Source organism: Mercenaria mercenaria, chromosome 19, assembly GCF_021730395.1.
Source record: "Mercenaria mercenaria strain notata chromosome 19, MADL_Memer_1, whole genome shotgun sequence".
NCBI classification, from domain to species: Eukaryota; Metazoa; Mollusca; class Bivalvia; order Venerida; family Veneridae; genus Mercenaria; species Mercenaria mercenaria.
The window spans coordinates 10,447,561-10,467,829 of NC_069379.1; the positions used below are offsets into that span (position 1 = coordinate 10,447,561).

The 20,269-nt window shown below is 35.3% G+C and overlaps 1 protein-coding gene across 2 annotated transcripts in view; it reads right to left on the reverse strand.

Annotated features, from left to right (window-relative positions):
* The window catches only part of LOC123542953 (zinc finger protein sens-like), a 50,265-nt gene that overhangs the window by 15,663 nt on the left and 14,333 nt on the right, over positions 1-20,269 (reverse strand). The window contains exons 1-4 of one of the 2 annotated variants that reach the window (XM_045329006.2): positions 9,811-10,087; positions 5,638-5,819; positions 3,710-3,958; positions 508-713 (exon numbers count right to left, since the gene is read on the reverse strand). In XM_045329006.2, coding sequence (XP_045184941.2) covers positions 508-713; positions 3,710-3,958; positions 5,638-5,819; positions 9,811-9,823 — 650 coding nt within the window. In that variant the 5' untranslated portion in view covers positions 9,824-10,087. Of the gene's footprint in view, positions 1-507; positions 714-3,709; positions 3,959-5,637; positions 5,820-9,810; positions 10,088-20,269 lie in introns of those variants that run through there. The other variant, XM_045329005.2, reaches the window with a different exon arrangement.

Below are 20,269 nucleotides of genomic sequence, written 5' to 3' on the forward strand. Positions count from 1 at the left end.
TCATGACCAATCATCCTATGAAGTTTCAACATTCTGGGTCAAGTGGTTCTCTAGTTATTGATCGGAAATGGTTTTCAATGTTCAGGCCCCTGTGACCTTGACCTTTGACGGAGTGACTCCAAAATCAATAGGGGTCATCTACTCTTCATGACCAATCATCCTATGAAGTTTCAACATTCTGGGTCAAGTGGTTCTATAGTTATTGATCGGAAATGGTTTTCAATGTTCAGGCCCCTGTGACCTTGACCTTTGACGAAGTGACCCCAAAAACAATAGGGGTCGTCTACTACAGCAGCCCTACAACCCTATGAAGTTTGAAGGTTCTAGGTCAAATGGTTCTCCAGTTATTGCTCGGAAATGAAGTGTGACGGACGGACGGACGGACGGACGGACAGACGGACGGACGGACAGACGGACGGACAGGGCAAAAACAATATGTCTCCTGGGGGAGACATAATTAAATGGCTGCCTATTAAATGGCTGCCTATGCCATTTTCTGGTACATACCTTATATGTGGGTTCTCTGCCATTAAATGGCTGTACGTATTTCTCGGTGGGGACATTATCTGGCTCGTGCTGCTATCGGACGGTGACATGTTGCTACTATCGGTATCTGTAACATCTTCTAATTCCGATTTCTGACCGTCTTTTCTGTCTGTGTCAGCCTCGGAGAAAGCCTTCGGGTCAGCTTCAATAGCTGCATTAGCTAATGCCTAAATATGAATAAAAGATTATTTTACTTTGGTATATTTCAGAATAACTAAAGTTTAACATTAATTAGCTGGAGATTGTTGGCTTCAGCTATGCTGACTCCAAGTACTGTGAAATCACTTTATTTCGTGGGCATGAGATTTTGTGGATCTGGCTAAAATGGCTATTGCCTGGATAAGTGAATACACAGATTTTGACTTTTGAAGATAAAAATTAACAGAATTTGAGTTAGTTCAATGGAACTTTAATTTAGTCCCACGCAAACTAGAGTTGTCACAGGAGTGACAAATTATACCCCCACAATACGGCCTTGTCACACAACTAAGCCAATGTCAAAGCCAAACTTGCTTGACCTTTGACCTCAAAATCCATAGGGATCATCTGCTGTTCATGATCAACCTCCCTATGAAGTTTCATGATCCTGGGCCCAAGCGTTCTCAAGTTATTGTCAAGAATGGTTTAAATGTTCCGGGTCACTCTGACCTTCAACCTTTTAAACTCAAAATCAATTGGGGTCATCTCCTGGTCATAACCAACCTCCCTATTAAGTTTCGTGATCCTAGGCCCAAGTGTTCTTAAGTTAGTGTCAGAAAACGATTTAAATGTTCCGGGTCACTGTGAACTTGACCTTTGACCTACTGACCTCAAGTCGAACTTGACCTGTATTTCATGATGTTACACCTGTGTTCCAAAATTTATGATCCTAGGCCCAAGCATTCTCAAGTTATCATCCGGAAACCATATAACTGTTCAGGGTCATCGTCCTTTGCAACCAGTGTAGATCATGATCAGCCTGCACATCCGTGCAGTCTGATCATGATCTGTACTATTCACTAATCAGCCAGTCTCTTTTTTGGTAAGCACCCCTTTTAATAGTTAATGGTACTGTCCAAACTGAAAGATGGACAAGTTCATTATAGAAATTTAGCAGGGTAAGGGTTAAATTTGTGTAAAATTTAATCTAAATCTTACATAACAAGACCACAATTCTGGAGGGAAAAAAAACAGTAAGGAAGCAAACTGGGAGAGTGGTTTATCAAATAAACTTTTATGAGATAGACCCGGGGGAGTTTATGAGATAGACCCGGGGGAGTTTATGAGACAGACTCGAGGGAGTTTATGAGATAGACTCGAGGGAGTTTCTCAGATAGACTAGAGGGAGTTTATGAGATAGACCTGAGGGAGTTTGTGAGACAGACTCGAGGGAGTTTATGAGATAGACTCGAGGGAGTTTATGAGATAGACTCGAGGGAGTTTCTCAGATAGACTAGAGGGAGTTTATGAGATAGACCTGAGGGAGTTTATGAGATAGACCCGAGGGAGTTTATGAGAAAAAATTCTCAAGGGAGTTTATGAGATAGACCCGAGGGAGTTTATGAGATAGACCCAAGGGAGTTTATGAGATAGACCCACGGGAGTTATTAACCATACATCAGACCACCTGCATCTGACAATACTGACAGAACATCTGTCACAGTTCAAATTACAAATGTCCTTTTGTTTCATCAGACTTTCAGTACATATCAATATACAACTGTAAAATCAGATATTTCTGAGGGGAACTTCTGAGCGACTGTTAGTTCCCTGTATATAAAATCATAGAAAACTAGAGATGCTTTTGAGAAAAGCGCATGTCTTCCACAACTGCCTAATCATCTAAATAGTAAGTCAGTCTTTATATACTGTTTACTTAATCTACATGTGCATGCCCTTTCTTGATATCAAAAGGACGCCTATAGGCGTCGGTTTGAGGGCAAAACTGCTCAAGAAATCTGAGTGTTTTTGGTAATTCAAGGGCCATAATTCCGAAGTGCCTAGGCTGATTTGGCTAGTAATCGAACTTGGCCGAGCACTTATTGGCAGACACATTTTGTTGAACTTTGGTGAAGATCGGATGAGAAATGTTCGACTTAAGAGTGCGGACAAGCTTTGTGACACACACACACAGACACACACACACACAGACTGGAGTAAATCAATATGTCTTCCACACCACTGTATGGTGGGAGACATAATTTATTTAAGGGTATTACATGAGTGTCTTTTCATATTAAATTTATCAAAGGAGTTGAATAAAATAATAAAATGTGTTTATCAATTTTATTCATGTTTAATAAACTTAATGTGGGAAGTCACAAATGTAATATTCCTTTTATTACATGATAGCTTTTCCTGCAGAAACATCAAAATTTCTACTTCTTTTATTATTATAAAGAAGTCAAATTGACTAATGTCTCATATACTTTTAACAACATCGACATCAAAGCTTTCTTACACTACTGTATTATCAAATTTATGTAATGGCTTTATTTCACTCCCACGACATCAAACATTGCGATAATTTCGGATATGTAGTACAAATCTTTTTTTCTTTTGTTAGATTTAGAGTCATACCAACACAATTTAGGTCCTATGCCATCTTTTGATGGTGGAGGAAGATCAAAGGTGCACCTCCAGTTAGTGTTTCAGGCATGGGCGGTTGTCTTGGTAGAACCACTGACCTTCTCTTAGTCAGCAGGATGGCTTCCACACATCAAGAATTCTACGCCCCAAGTGTGGTTCAAACCCACACTGTTGTGGGACTACTGATTCGAAGTCAGCAACCTTAACCACTCTGTCACAGAGGCCCCTAGGTAAAGCTTTGTAGTATCTCCAACCAATTACACGCCAATTAAAGGGTACCAATTACACACCAATAACAGGGTACCAATTACACACCAATTACAGGGTACCAATTACACACCAATTAAAGGGTACCAATTACACACCAATTACAGGGTACCAATTACACACCAATTAAAGGGTACCAATTACACACCCATTAAAGGATACCAATTACACACTAATTAAAGGGTAGCAATTACATACCAATTAAAGGGTACTAATTACATACCAATTAAAGGGTACTAATTACACACTTATTAAAGGGTACTAATTGCACACCAATTTAAGGGTGACCAGATAAAGCAATACTCAAAACTCAAAAGAACTCCTTTACCTGTAAACCGTAGGCTTGCACATTTTGTTGTATAGCAGTGGTTGACGGTTGAAGGGACGGTGTTCCATGCATCACTGTCGACGGTGCTGGTTTGCCATTTGTCTTTTTCGTGGAGAGGTTGAGTAACACAGAATCTATACTTGGTAGTTGGGAGCCTATCTGTTCCGCCAGGGAAGCTTGGTTTGGTACCGCTGTAGTGGTTGTCGACGTCCCTGGTGCTGCATCTGCCTTTGAAAACATAGACCGATCCTACAAAAGATGAAGTTGCCTTTCATTTACTCATAAAAAAAACAAAAAAAAACAAAAAAGTGAACTTTGAGACCACCTTAATTGGAGATGACAACTTTTTACACAATTAACGGAACACAACTTCTGTCAATTTTTTCCAAATTTTTGCTTGTCAGCAACTGAATACATAGTGATAGTGTAATTTCTACACACAGTCACAGGTTTTGTTTTTAGGAATTTTCCTAGATTTTCATACAATACCCAGAAAATATCAACTCGAGTTAGTTTTTAATATAGTGTGAAATCATTAATATTCATGGGGGATTGATTTTTGTGGATTTCCTGGTTGAGTCAATCCACGAAATTTAATCCCAACAAACAAGCAAAATTCCCAATCATTTTATGTTCAAAAGCTGAAATCCACAAATTCATATCCCCACGAAATTGCATTTTTGACCAAAACCACCAAATTTCATGCCCAAGAAACTGAATGACTTTACAGTACCATGAAACCATTAGTATTCATGGGGAACTATTTTTCATTGATTTTATGACTCAATCAATCCACAAAATTAAATCCGAACAAACGTACATTTCCCATTCATATGATGTGTAAAGGTTAACCCTAAACATGCAGGATACGACTGATTCTGCCTTTGCTACCAGTGCAGATCATGAACAGCCTGCACATCTGTACAGTCTGATCATGATCTGCACTGTTTGCCATTCAGTCAGTATCTTTTTTGTATGCAACCCTTTTGACAGTAAATGATACTGTTCAAATTGAAAGATGAACATTCAAGTTCATTATAGAAATTTATCAAGGTAAGGGTTAAAATCTAGGATTGTCCATGTCCCGATCAAACTCAGGTTTGGCAAAAGCCACGAAATTTCAAGCCCACAAAATTAAATGATTTAACAATATTTTTTAACCTGTCTGAAATTTTACGATACTGTGATCGACATTCTGGGGCAAGCTTTAAAAATCATGCAGTTATACAAGAAAATCCTTAAGCAAAAAACTTTTCTTTTTCTAGCCTTAATATAAGATAACATACACCATCAAGAACAATTAAAATCAATTTTTTAACCTTTAAGACAAGTTTTTCTTATACACAATGAGGTGTTATATTGAAACAAGTGAAAAGTCCTATAGAATATAGATCTGTGACAACAGTAAAATGTAACAGATGTTTTACGTCCTTTGAAAACCTCTTTTTTGCAATGACAGATGTGTTCAACTGTTGGACAAAACTTTTAATTTGCTTCAAACTAATTCATCTTAATATGCTGTGAAATCGTAAACCTTTATCCTTCTAAATTTCTAAAATGGACTGGTCCATCATTCAATTTGGGCAGTACCATTTATTATTAAAATTTACTGATTGAATAGCAAACAGTGCAGACCATGATCAGCCTGCAAAGATGTCCAGGCAGATCTTGGTCTGCACTGGTCGCAAAGGCAGAGTTACTTGCCGGCAGCGTGAATGCCAAGAAGAAGACTTGCCGGCAGCAGGCAGGTCTACTTTTTCCTGATTTTTTCTTTGGATGCGTTAAATCACGAAATCAAATCATTTCGAACAAGTAAAAGTCCTATTCATTTTATCTTAATTGATAAAGAAATTTAAGCAAGTCCGACGCCAACAATCAAGTGACGACAATACCACGTAGATAATCAGAAAAGCTAATAAAATTCTTACTTGCAAATAGTTGTATCCATATTGTGACAGGTAGTACTGTTGTGCGAGCGTACTGCTCATGGAATAATTTAACATTCTACGATAGACGTCTCGCTGGGCTTCTATCGTGTTTGGGTCGTCCGCTTTTGTTGTGGCCGACTGGCTGTTGGTTGACGTCGTCACTAGACTCTGCGGTAACTCTTCTGAAATTTGATAATGGGAGAATTGGACAAAATTTCAAGTAACAGAAACAATCTAACTGCATGAGGTTTTATCTTTATGTAAGCCAATGTATTTTCCCTTAACCCTTACCATGCTGGACACGATTGGTTCTGCCTTTGCAACCAGTGTAGATATATGATCAGCCTGCACATATGTGCAGTCTGATCATGATCTGCACTGTTCGCTATTCAGTCAGTATCTTTTTGGTAAGCACCCCTTTTAACAGTTAATGGTACTGTCCAAATTGGAAGATGGACAAGTTCATTATAGAAATTTAGCAGGGTAAGGGTTAAATGTAATTTAAGTTTCACATTTCCAGTGGAATTATTCTGCAAAATAATCAAAACTGCTTAAGCAAAATTAAACCCTTTGCGTATCTTTTTGATGTAACTGTGAACATACGAGGTGAAAAAATCCAGACAATTGCTATTTCATCCAAATTTAAAAGAACATTTTTTTTTTCAACACTCATAAATTCCCTTTTTGAGTTGTAAATCCAAGAATGTGTATGTGTAGCTAGACACTCCCACAATTCTAAGCACATAATATCGAAGGTTTTCTGCATGTACACGTGTTAAATTACTAGCAAAAAAAAAAAAAAAAAAAAAACGCTCCATAAATATTACTTCAATCAAAAGATGTACATACACATCTAAGCTTATCAATATCGTTTGAAAGTAACCGAGATAGTATTTTTTAAAGTACAATATCATATCCTTTAAGACATTGTTATCTGACAAGCACACCTTACAGTCTGAAGTTATATCGACATGCAAAATGCAATACAGTAAAACTGCGATCTCTTGAACTCGGATAATTCTCCTCGGTGGACGGAGATCTGAGGTGCCACTCCAGGCAGTTTCAGGTGTGGGTGGGCACCTGGGAAGAACTAAAAACCTTCTGTAAGCCAGCCAAACTGTAGTCTGTCTAGACCGGCTAGATAATCTCTTTTTTTTTATAAACAAAATAATTCTGTTATATATTCTGACTTCATCAGTCTTGGCTCTGATTATCTACTATGTTTTGAGAAGAAAATGGACATAATTATACAAAATCTGAATAGCCTCAGAAGTTAACTCCTGTGAACAAAACACAAGGACTGAACACAGACTAGGCGCATGGCTTTGTCACATAAAGAATTCTACACCCATAGTAAGCTTTCAAATCCACATCAGAGTGCGTGGCAAAAGATCTGCAGTCATCATTGTTAACCCTTACCCTGCTATATTTCTATAATGAACTGGTCCATCTTTCAATTTGGACAGTACCATTTATTATTACTAGGGGTGTTCACTGAAAATTTACTGACTGAATAGCGAACAGTGCAGACCATGATCAGACTGCACGGATGTGCAGGCTGATCTTGGTCTGCACTGGTCGCAAAGACATAATCAATTGCCACCAGCATGCTAAGAGTTAATATTTCTCCCACTGATGTTTCCTCATGTATCAGAAATCGTCACTTGCAATTTTATTTTTTCGCGACAATATTTTGTTTACTAATAATCATATTATTCCAATGGCCACAAATACATGTACCGGTGTCCTAGAAAAAAATCCATCCAATTTTGTTGCTGATTTTTCAGCGACCATTTCATGACCATCACAGCTCACAATATACCAAAGAAGTGGATTCAAACCGAGAGATTAAAGTGGTCTAAATATATCGTCACCTCAGCGAAAAAAACTAGATAACTGCTTTCTTATTTCAATGCATTTATCCACTTTTCACGCTGCGGTCATGACATATGATATCTACTGACTCCTCTTAAAAGCTCTTAAAATTTATTACATATTCAATATGACTTCATTTTAAAACCACAAAACAATTAACAAATAATCAGAAACAATTAAATTTTCTCATAATTTCCAAGAAGTAGAACAATTTTTTTTTCCTATCCATGTTCATGAATCTTGTAAAGTAACACAAATTAACCTCAAATAGATTTTAAAAACCGGACAGATGGACACTTCCACGCACCAACATAATTTTTTTGGAAGAAATTCTTACTAACATACATATTAATATCATATAAACTTAAACATTTTGATTTATGTCAAACAAGGAAGTGGTAAATAAAATCCTAGTATACTGTAAAAGCAGAAATTTTTGAGAGTGTTTAAATATCACTATATTCACGAGGCCCTAAAAATAATCCTCATGTAAATATTCGCCATTAGTATAATTCAAATTCATGTAGGATACCATTTTTACAATTTTGCGAATATTAAACCTCACGAACATACTCAAAATTTCAAATTCGCGAAATTTTGACCCAGCGAAAATGTGTGCTTTTACAGTAGTGTTGTCTCTGTAAATAAAACCTTTTGGAGGAGAGGAAGACAAAAAGACTAATTTGTATGGATAGTAAAATAAATAGGACTTTTGATTCATTCTCTGCAATTAGACCTCAATCTGCACAATTCACTCCTCACCAATTTTTCTATTGTCGGAACCAACTTTTAAGGATTCTGTACCCACTTGAGATTATTTTTCCTTTCTTCGAAGGGGTTTTTGTTATTGGTTTATATCAAGTGTGTCCCTAACCCTTACTCTGCTGAATTTCTATAATGAACTTGTCCATCTTCCAATTTGGGCAGTACCATTAACTGTTAAAAGGGAAGCTTACCAAAAAGGTATTGGCTGAATAGCGAACAGTGCAGATCATGATCAGACTGCATGGATGTTCAGGCTGATCATGATCTACACTGAATCAATTGTGTCCAGCATGGTAAGGACTGAACAAGTATGGGATGTGGTGTTATTGAACAATATATGTATCATATATCCCTCAAATTAAAAACGTCAACCCCTTTTTTCCCAAAATTTGTATCTAAGATCAAGAAACTTTCCAAAATTGTTCATTTAATGGAGGACCTTCGGTGGATCATGGGCTTAGTTGCTGTTATATTGAATATTCTTACAAAGAGTCAAGTTTACAGAATATAAAGAACCTTATCTCATTGTCCACACACATGTTTCACAAGACCCCCAATACGGCCAATAGTATCAGGATAGCTGACCTCCTGGCAAACTTAAGTTAACTCTTATCCTGATAAATTTCTATAATGAACTAGTCCATCTTTCAATTTGGACAGTACCATTAACTGTTAAAAGGGGTGCTTACCTAAAAGTTACTGACTGAATAGCGAACAGTGCAAGTCATAATCAGACTGCACAGATGTGCAGGCTGATCATGATCTACACTGTCGCAAAGGCAGAATCAATTGTGTCCAGCATGATAAGGGTTAAAATACAAACAACCAAAACGTCTAATACCTTGTGTGAATTACATCAACCTTTTAACTTCAAAATTTACGTCAAACTATCATATCAGTAGTTCCAATTCATAAAATAACCCTGAGTTTCATAAAATAACTTATCATATGACTGACGTGGCGTAAATAAAATAAAGTCATTGTATAATTTTGGTACAACACAGTGTAATAACACTTTGACAATGACGTCATTTTAACCCTTAATATGCTGGACACGATTGATTCTGCCTTTGCGACCAGTGTAGATTTTGATCAGCCTGCACATCTGTGCAGTCTGAACAAGATCTGCACTGTTCACCATATAGTCAGTTATCTCTTTTGGTAAGCACCCCTTTTAACAGTCAATGGTACTGTCCAAACTGAAAGATGGACAAGTTCATTACAGAAATTAAGGGTGAAGTATAGTAGACATTGTCCACAAAAGGTAAAGGACAGAAAAAAATTTGATGCTTCAGCAGGAAAAGGTTACCTGTGATAAAAAGAATAACATCTTTTCCACATTTAACAATAAAATAATAAAATGCACGCTCTACCTTTACATTTCCTTATGTTAATGTGTAACCAAAGTTACAAAACCCATTACTTCCCTTACAAATATATCCATTTACTTTTCATCAACTACAATGTAACTGTTATATTCCATAAAGTAACTGTTAAATTTCTTTAACTCACCGTTACATTTCATAAACTTACCATTCCATCTCATAAACCAAATTTCAGCAAAAATCAAAGTCCAATTTTGTTAAACTGTTTCATAAATTAACACTGTATCATTAACACTGTAACTATCACTCAACCTGACCACACTATTTCGCTACATCAAAATCTGCCCCTAAGTCATCCACTTCCCTGTTCTTTGAACTTGTTCAATTGCTCATTAAATAAATTATCAGTCTTACTATACAGCTTATCACTCTATCTATCACAAAGTATTGTACCTCTCATATATAGTGTAACAACTTTTTTTTTCTCAATCATTTGTGTTTTAACAAAGAATTGTACTTCTCATATATATTGTAACAACTTTTTTTCGTCAATCATTTTGTGTATTTACAAAGTACTGTACCTCTCATATATATATTGTAACATTTTTTCATCAACTGTCTGTGTACCTACAATGTAATATACCACTCATACATTTTGTAACATTTTTATGAACCATTTGTGTATTGTACCTCTCATATATATGGTAACAACTTTTTCCATCAATCATTTTGTGTATTTACAAAGTATTGTACAACTCATACATATTGTAACACATTTTTATCAACTTTTTTTTGTACTGACAAAGTACTGTACCTCTCATATATATGGTAAAAACTCTTTTATCAATAATTTGTGTAGGCCTACTTACAAAGTATTGTACCATTCAAAGATACTGTAACAATTTTTATTAACCATTTGTGTACACACAAAGTATTGTTCCTTACATATTGTAACAACCATTTGTGTATTTACAAGGTATTGTACCACTCATACATGTACATGCATATTGTAACATTCTTTTATCAACTATTTTTGTACCACTCATACATATTGTACCACTCATACATATTGTACCACATATTGTACCACTCATACATATTGTACCACTCATACATATTGTAACAAAAACTGTTTATCTATCTTGTGAACAACTAGGAGGCATTGTATTCTCCTATATAGCTAAAAACATTGCAAACCTATCACATGTAGTATTGTACCACTCCTTTATACTGTAACAAAAATTTACAAAACTACACTATCACATAAAGTATTGTACCACTCCTTAATTTAATATTGTAACAAAAATTTGCAAAACTACACAATCACATAAAATATTGTACCACTCCTTAATTTAATATTGTAACAAAATTTACAAACTACACTATCACATAAAGTATTGTACCACTCCTTAATTTAATATTGTAACAAAAATTACAAAACTACACTATCACATAAAGTATTGTACCACTCCTTAATTTAATATTGTAACAAAATTACAAAACTGCACTATCACATAAAGTATTGTACCACTCCTTATTTTAATATTGTAACAAAAATTTGCAAAACTACACTATCACACCATTCCTTTATACTGTAAAAATGTACAAACCTACACTATCACATAAAGTATTGTACCACTCCTTTATACTGTAACAAAAATTTGCAAAACTACACTATCACATAAAGTATTGTACCACTCCTTTATACTGTAAAAAAATGTGCAAAACTACACTATCACATGAAGTATTGTACCACTCCTTTATACTGTAACAAATATTTGCAAAACTACACTATCACATAAAGTATTGTACCACTCCTTTATACTGTAACAAAAATGTGCAAAACTACACTATCACATAAAGTATTGTACCACTCCTTTATACTGTAACAAATATTTGCAAAACTACACTATCACATGAAGTATTGTACCACTCCTTTATTCTGTAACAAAAATGTGCAAAACTACACTATCACATTGGTCCGAGAGCTCACGGACTTTTATTGCAACAATTGAGGCCAAAAGAAGTTTATACATTTTTGAAAACAATATTTCATATCCGCCATGAAAACCCATTTCTTAAGTGTCAAAGCCGTGCCTATCTATATTTTGTTCACTTATGTTTGTGAGAGTGGAGGTAAAACTCACTTGTTAAAATTTAGGGGGTAGGGTAAAGTTTACGACTACCAGTTTTTTCAGTGTTTAATTACAGTAACTATCTTATTGTCAGTAAATGTATATATATCAACCAATGTCAGCAAAAAGAAATTCATCAAAAAGGAATGAAGGGTAAACTTGATATTTAAGGTCAAAGGTCAAATTTATGTACAAATCACAAAAATGGCATATTTGAAATTTATTTTTATTCTTAAAAATTAGTTTGTTATCATAAGTCACTCAGTTTTACTTATGTAATGTGTATATATCATCCAAAGTCAGAAATGCAAATCGTATTGCAAAACGTCAAAATCAACCCTGATAATAGAAGGTCAAAGTTCATTTTCATGCAAAAATATGAAAAATGTTACCTTTACTTTTTTAATCTGTTTAATATTTATTCACATTATTAGTCACTGAAGTTAATTTGTTTTAATGTCTGTATGCCAGGCAAAGTCAGCAGTGCAGATGTAACCCCAAAACTGCCAAGGGTAAAGCTTATATCAAAGGTCAAAGGTCAAATTTATGTGAAAAATTGCATGAATAGCTTCCTGTTTGACATATAAATGCTATTTCTAATCATTATTAGTAATTGCTCTTGATTTATTTTAATGTATATATGTCCCACAATGTCAGTAATAAAGATATCGTCTGAAATCAGACAAGTTTAAATGTGATATTAAGGGTCAAAGATCATTTTCATGTAAAAGAATGAAAAAATGGCTCTTTAACTTTTCTTCTTGTTGATAATATTTCGTCGATATTAGTAAACGATATCAGTTCATTTTAATGTATAAATGTTAGGCGATGTCTAGTATGCACATATAATTTCAAAACATTCAAGGTCAACCATAATTTCAAAGGTCAAAGGTCAAAAAAGTGAGTAAAATGTTGCAATAATATCACCTGTTTGTAACAATTTTTATTGTTTAAAAGTATTTGTTTTGTCATTTTAGTAACTGATCGTTGTTCATTTTACTGTATATATGTCAGACGATGTCATGGAAGAGAAAATAAGTCAAGGTCAAACCTGGTATTGGAGGTCAGGGGTCACTTTTGTATAAAAAATCACAAAATTTACCATACTTACTCATTACTTTGATCAAAAATAGCGTGTTGTTATAATTCACTATCAGCAATTTACTTTAATGTATACATGTCAAGCAAGGCCAACAATGTAGGTCTTATTCTTATAAGTCAAAGGCAACCTTATTATCAAAGGTCAAAGGTCAAACTTGTGTAAGAATTCGCAAAATAACAAGAATTTTGCAATGATTTTTCTTTATTGTATAGGTTATTTTTGTCACTACTAGTAAAACTGATCAGTATTCATTTTAGCGTATATACAACTGACAATATTACTGTTGAAATAATAATGAAAAATAAGTCAAGGTCAAACCTGACATTAAAGGTCAAGGGTCATTTTCATGTAAAAAAAATCAAAATACAGCATTTTTAATTTCTTCTTCGTTACAAATTATCTTGTCATTTTGTTCATTGAAAATAATTGTGTCTTATGTTTATTTGTAAATCAATGTCAGCAATGCAGATCTAATTTCAAAAACAGTGATTGGTATAGGATATCAAAGATAAAAGGTGAAATTTGCGTGAAAGATCGCAAAAAAAAAGCATTTTTGCAATACTTTTCATTGTTTAAAGGTATTTTGTCATTATTAATATCTTATGGTTATTCCTTGAAGTTTCATACATGTATATATATATGGGTCAATGTCAACAATGAAGATATCATAAGACATGAGTCTAGATCAGCCCTGATGTTAAAGTTTAAAATTCATTTTTTGGGTAATAAATTCAAAAGATAGCACTGTTATTTAATTTCTTTATTCAAACATATCTTGTTATAACTTGATGTTTATTCATTTTAATGTTAGCCTTTACTCACTTACTTCCTTACTGCCTTCCATCTTCCTATGGCCGTTTTATATCTTATGATTAGATGCGGCAATGAACTGCATCGTATTCTGCAGGTTGCTGGCATCTCTCCACGGCTTGGTCTCAAGTGGGATGTCTGTTAGCCAAACTTTCTGGCGTGCTTCTTCCAGATAGAAACAGCTCTGCAGAATGTGAAACGGTGTTTGTTCCTCTGATCCGCACTGACATTTAGCTTTCTCTGCAACACCCAGCTTCTTCATATGTTTTCTCAGGTCATAGTCTTCAGTACGCAGACGGAAGACAGTTAATTCGCTGTTTAGCTTGTGTAGACAGTCCTGATTTGGCAGGTAATCTCCAATCTTTATGTTCTTCCAGGCTTACGCAAAGCTGTTCTTCCACAGAGTCTGAGCTTCTCTGTATGAGTGAGTGAGTGAGTGAGTTGGGTTTTACGGCGAATCGACACAAAATGGTCATATATCGCCGAGAAGAAGCCATACCGCAAACGCCAACTGTAAAGCCTAAACATTGATGTAAAAATGTAAAGCATACCTAAAAACATCCATGTAAAAATGTAAAGAACACTATGAATAATGTAAAACATATCTAAAAGCATCCATGTAAAAATGTAAAGCATATCTAAAAACAGTAATGTAAAAATGTATGTACGTGTGTTTTTCAAATATCAGCTGCAAACATAATAATATTGCAAGATGTAAATAAGAATAAGAAGTGTTAGATCTTTTGATATATTCCTATCTGCTTTAAAAACGATAAAATATTTCCGACTGAAACGTTGTCAAATAATTCTCTCAAAGATTGAACGTCAAAATATGTACTGCGTTGTGTAGCAAAGTTCACACAGTCGATTAAAATGTGTTTAATAGTTAGCGGTGTTTGACATGGTACACATTCGGGTTGGTCTTCTTTATTCAAAAGGTAAGAGTGAGTCAAACGGGTATGACCTATTCGACAGCGAGAAAGAACAACCTCCTCCCTGCGAACAGATCTGTTCTCTTGGTGCCATTCCCCTAGAGTAGGTTTGATATCATGAAGTTTATTGAATGAAGCACGGTTCCATGACGATTGCCATTTAGATAAAGTTGGAGGTTGGGGCTGTATTTGCCCGATTGCTGTCTTTGCAAGTTTGTGCGCAGCTTCATTTCTAGCTATGCCCACATGTGCAGGAACCCATCGAAATGCTACATTGTTGCTCTCAGGCAGGAGATTGATGTTTTTCAACAGCTGTCTGATTAAGTTGTCTGATGGACCTGCTGAGAGAGCCTGAAGAGCTGACTTGGGGTCTGTTAGGAATATATTGTCCCTTTTCTGTGAGGGCTTGCATCTGGATCTGTTGTTGGAGCATCTCTTGCCGACTGGATGAGAGAGTATGAAGGAGGAGCTGTCTGAAAATTTGATGTAGGCACCACTCCCAGCTTTCTGAACTGCCTTTTCCACTGATCCATCGGTATATGCTTGGATCCAAGAGCGTGCTGGATAGCGGTTATTGATCATTTCTAGCGTAAGAGATTGTTGGTAAACCTGATGTTGCTTTCCCTTTTCTTTCACTCCTGGCACCGCCAATCTGATCTTGGGAGCACATTGTCTGGGAACCCATTCATTGGCTCGAGCGGCTCTGTCTCTGTGTCCAGTGCTGCTGCTTTCCTTTTTGCAGTTCTTTGACGATATGGTTAAGACTCTGTCTTTTCAGTCTGTTCTTGGGTCTGCTCTCGAGTTTTGAGCGGAGTGGTAGTCTCTTTGCCTTCTCAGTATGAACAAAAGCTTTGTACTCTCGTCTTGTCTCTTATGACTCAGGGTTGGCTGTCTTTTCCATTTGTTTTATTGGATTTGTCTCAATGCCCCGGGATAATCCTCAGACCTGAAATTTAACCTTGTCCAGTTTATATTTACTGGTTTTGGAAGCAGTTACCCATAAGGTTGATGCGTACTTTGCTATGGGCCGTACGTTGCCTGTGAATACTTGTAGTAGGATCTTTGCATTTACTCCCCAACTTGTTCCGGCCATTTTTTTTCATAATGGCGAGTTTTTTGAAGGCCCTCTCCTTTGACCTTTAATGTCAGATTTGACCTTGACTAATTTTTCATTATTATTTCAAGAATAATATCATCTGTTATATATAATTTAAAATGAATAAGATTTAGTTAATAGTTTTGAAATACCCCCCCCCCCCCCCCACCCCCGCCAAAAAAAGAAAAATCATTGCAAAAATACTGTTTTTTTTGGCTAATTTTCACGCAACTTTGACCTTTGACCTTTGATAATAGGTTTGGCTTTGCCTTATATGCATAAGACCTACATTCCTGACCTTGCTTGACATGTATACATTAAAATTAAGTGCGAACATAAAATTCTAACAAGCGCTATTATTTTTGAACAAAGTAATGATTAAGTATGCTACAATTTGATCTTTTACACAAAAATGACCCCTGACCTTTAACACCAGGTTCGACCTTGACTTATTTTCTCTTCCATGACATCGTCTGACATATATACAGTAAAATGAACAACGATCAGTTACTAAAATGACAAAACAAAATATTTAAACAATAAAAATTATTACAAACAGGTGATATTATTGCAACATTTTACTCACTTTTTTGACCTTTGACCTTTGAAATTATGGTTGACATTGAATGTTTTGAAATAATATGTGCATATCAGACATCGCCTACTTTTTATACATTAAAATGAACTGATATTGTTGATTAATATCGACAAAATATCATTAACAAGAAGAAAAGTTAAAGAGCTATTTTTTCATTCTTTTACTTGAAAATGACCTTTGACCCTTAATATCACGTTTGAACTTGTCTGATTTTAGACGATATCTTTAATACTGATATTGTGGGACATATATACATTAAAATAAATCACGAGCAATTACAAATAATGACCAGAAATAGCTGTTATATTTCATACAGGAAGCTATTTATGCAATTTTTCACATGAATTTGACCTTTGACCTTTGATATAAGTTTTACCCTTGGCAGTTTTTGGGTTACCTTTGCACTGCTGACTTTGCCTGGCATACATACATTAAAACGAATTAACTTCAGTGACTAACAATGTGAATACATATTAAAAACGTTAGAAAAAGTAAATGTAACATTTTTCATATTTTTGCATGAAAATGAACTTTGACCTTCAATCATCAGGGTTGACCTTGACGTTTTACAATAAGATTTGCATTTCTGACTTTGACTGATATATACACATTACATATATAAAGCTGAGTGACTTATGATAACAAACTAATTTTTAAGAATAAAAATAAATTTCAAATATGCCAATTTTGTGATTTGTACATAAATTTGACCTTTGACCTTAAATATCAAGTTTGCCCTTCATTCCTTTTTGATGAATTTCTTTTTGCTGACATTGGTTGACATATATACATTTACTGACAATCATATAGCTACTGTAATTAAACACTGAAAAAACTGGTAGACGTAAACTTTACCCTACCCCCTAAATTTTTACAAGTGAGTTTTACCTCCCCTCTCACAAACATAAGTGAACAAAATATAGATAGGCACGGCTTTGACACTTAAGAAATGGGTTTTCATGGAGGATATGAAATATTGTTTCCAAACATGTATAAACTTCTTTTGGCCTCAATTGTTGCAATAAAAGTCCGTGAGCTCTCGGACCACATGAAGTATTGTACCACTCCTTTATACTGTAACAAATATTTGCAAAACTACACTATCACATAAAGTATTGTACCACTCCTTTATACTGTAACAAAAATTTGCAATTTTGGATTGTGAAGGGGCCGAACATCAGCCCCCTTTCATAGGAAGGAAAGAAAGCCCTGGAGGCCATTAGAAAGTATGGACACATGGGTAACACTGGTTTAGTGCTGTGTATACAGATCCCATGTGAGAAGAAAATCAACATTTGGCCAGTCAGCTTCCTAGTAAGGGAATCTATTTCGATAAATACGTTATTCTGATCAATGAAAAGCATGACAGCGGAAAGAGTTGATTGTCTAGTAATCAAGTATAAAATGGCTGGTGTATATTATCTATCTGTCTACCAAAACATAAAACACTAATTAGATCTCTGCAAGCATAGAAATGATCTGCTACTGGTCTCTAGGAATACACGATGGGTAAGTATGAGGAGTATTTAAAATCATTTTATCTAACCCTTACCCTGCTAAATTTCTACAATGAGTTTGTCCATCTTTCAAATTGGACAGGACCATTAACTTTTAAAAGGGGTGCTTAACAAAAAGATACTGGCTGAATTATAAAAAGCGAACAGTGTCATGATCAGCCTGCACAGATGCAAAGGCAGAATATCTTTCTGCCAACAGGTTTAAGGTTTAAATCATTTTATTTAAGAAATAATATATCCTAAACAATGACTTGTTGAATAAAATTATTGTTTGGCATACAGATGTGAAAGAATTTTATCATGAGGATGCAGCATTCTTGTTGATATCCACCAAATATTTGCCTGATCTGTGCGGGTTTCTTTACAAGCATGCCGCTATGACGTTTGATGCTATGATGTAATAACTGTGCTGTACAAACAGTGGATTGTTGCATAATAATGCACAATTTTCAGTCTTCATTGTTAATCGGGTCACGTTAGAACAGTCAATAAATCTTATGTTTTATGATTTAATATGATAACTAAATCTCTACTTTAGTCTTAACAAATAAATTTTTTTCTTAATTGTTTTATACCCTTATATATATATATATATAAGACCAAAAATAAACGATGTGAGACATTCTTTTATGTTACTTCATTTATTCACTTTCTTTTTACCGTTCATTTACCCAATACTAACAAATTAATGTACTTTCCAAAGTCTGGGGGAAAAAAATAGCACAAATCTAGAGAACGGACCCTTTAGGGGACAAATATCCTGTAAATGATAACATGGAATAAAAGTGCCACATGTCTCATTTAGATATAAATTTCTCATTTCAGAATCTGGAACTACTTTTACAAATAACTTCCTTGTAATTAATACTGTATTAATTTTGGTTATCTGTAGGTACTGAGATGATAGGTCACACTGATGTGGCTACCATAATACTGTAAAATCACATATAAAAGAGAGTGGATTAATTTTTTGCTATAAAGTTGTGAAAATTAGTCCTGAAGACAATTTGGAATTAAATTCGTTTTAAGTAAAATATTAACAGCTAATCGAACAATTAAACTACACTAAAAAGTTTATTAATACTGCTTTTAAATTTCATGAAACTTTGGTCAAGCGAAATTACAGGATATAACATGATATAACAGTACTTCTCAAGTGATCTCAGTTTCACATCTTGTACCAATTTATTTTCAAAACTGTGTATCTTTCCTTTTGTTGAAATGGTAAATGTTTTATCATTAGTACTTGTTTACACTATTTCAGTAACAAGAATGCCAGACTGTCACAAAATACGCCCGTCATCTAACTTGGCTTAATTCAAGGGGTATAATCCAAGAGTGCCTAAGGCGATTTGGGTGATTATCGTACTTGGCCGAGATAGTATGCCCACAAACATTGTTAGCAAGTTTGGTGAAGATCGGATGAAAACTGTTCGACTTAGAGTGCAGACAAGGTTAAATCGCAGTTTTTTTGAGTATTTCAAGAGCCATAATCCAAGCTTGCCTGGGGCAATTTGGCTGGTTATCAAACCTGGCCAAGATATTATTCCCACAAACATTGTCACCAAGTCTGATGAAGATCGGATGAAAACTGTTTCACTTAGAGAGCTGACAAGGCTAAATTTGCTGTTTTTCAAGGAATTCAAGGGCCATAATACAAGAGTGCCTGTGACGATTGGATGGTTATCGAACTTGGCCGATATATATTATGCCCACAAACATTGTCTGCAAGTTAAGTGAAGATCGGATGAAAACTGTTTGAATTAGAGAGCGGACAAGCTTTGGACTCAGACCATCCGCACGCCGCTGATGCAGCCCACCGCCACCACTGGTGTTCACATAATACGCCCCGACCTTTCAGAGACTGGCATATGAAACAAGAGGGCCATGATGGCCCTATATGGCTTACCAGAGATTATCAGGCCTACTGACCTACTTTTTGACCCCAAATGACCCAGTTTCGAATCTGACCTAAAGATAATCAAGACAAACATTCTGACAAAATCTCATAAAGACTGAGTTACAACTGTGGCCTCTAGAGTGTTCAAATGCTTTTCCTTTGATCTGGCCTACTGACCTAGTTTTTGACCCTAAATGACCCAGATACAATCCTGACCTAGAGATCATCTAGACAAACATTCTGACCAAGTTTCATAAAGGTTGAGTCAAAATTGTGCTAATGTGTTCACAAGCTTTTCCTCTGATTTGACCGGGTGACCTAGTTTTTGACCTCACCTGACCTAGATTCAAACTTGACCTAGAAATCATCAAGACAGTCATTCTGACCAAGTTTCATAAATATTGGCTCAAAACCATGGCCTCTAGAGTGTTCACAAGCTTTTCCTTTGATCTGGCCTACTGACCTAGTTTTTGACCCCACATCAAACTTGACCTAGAGATCATCAAGACAAACATTCTGACCAAGTATCATAAAGATTGAGTCAAAATTGTGGCCTCTATAGTGTTCACAAGCTTTT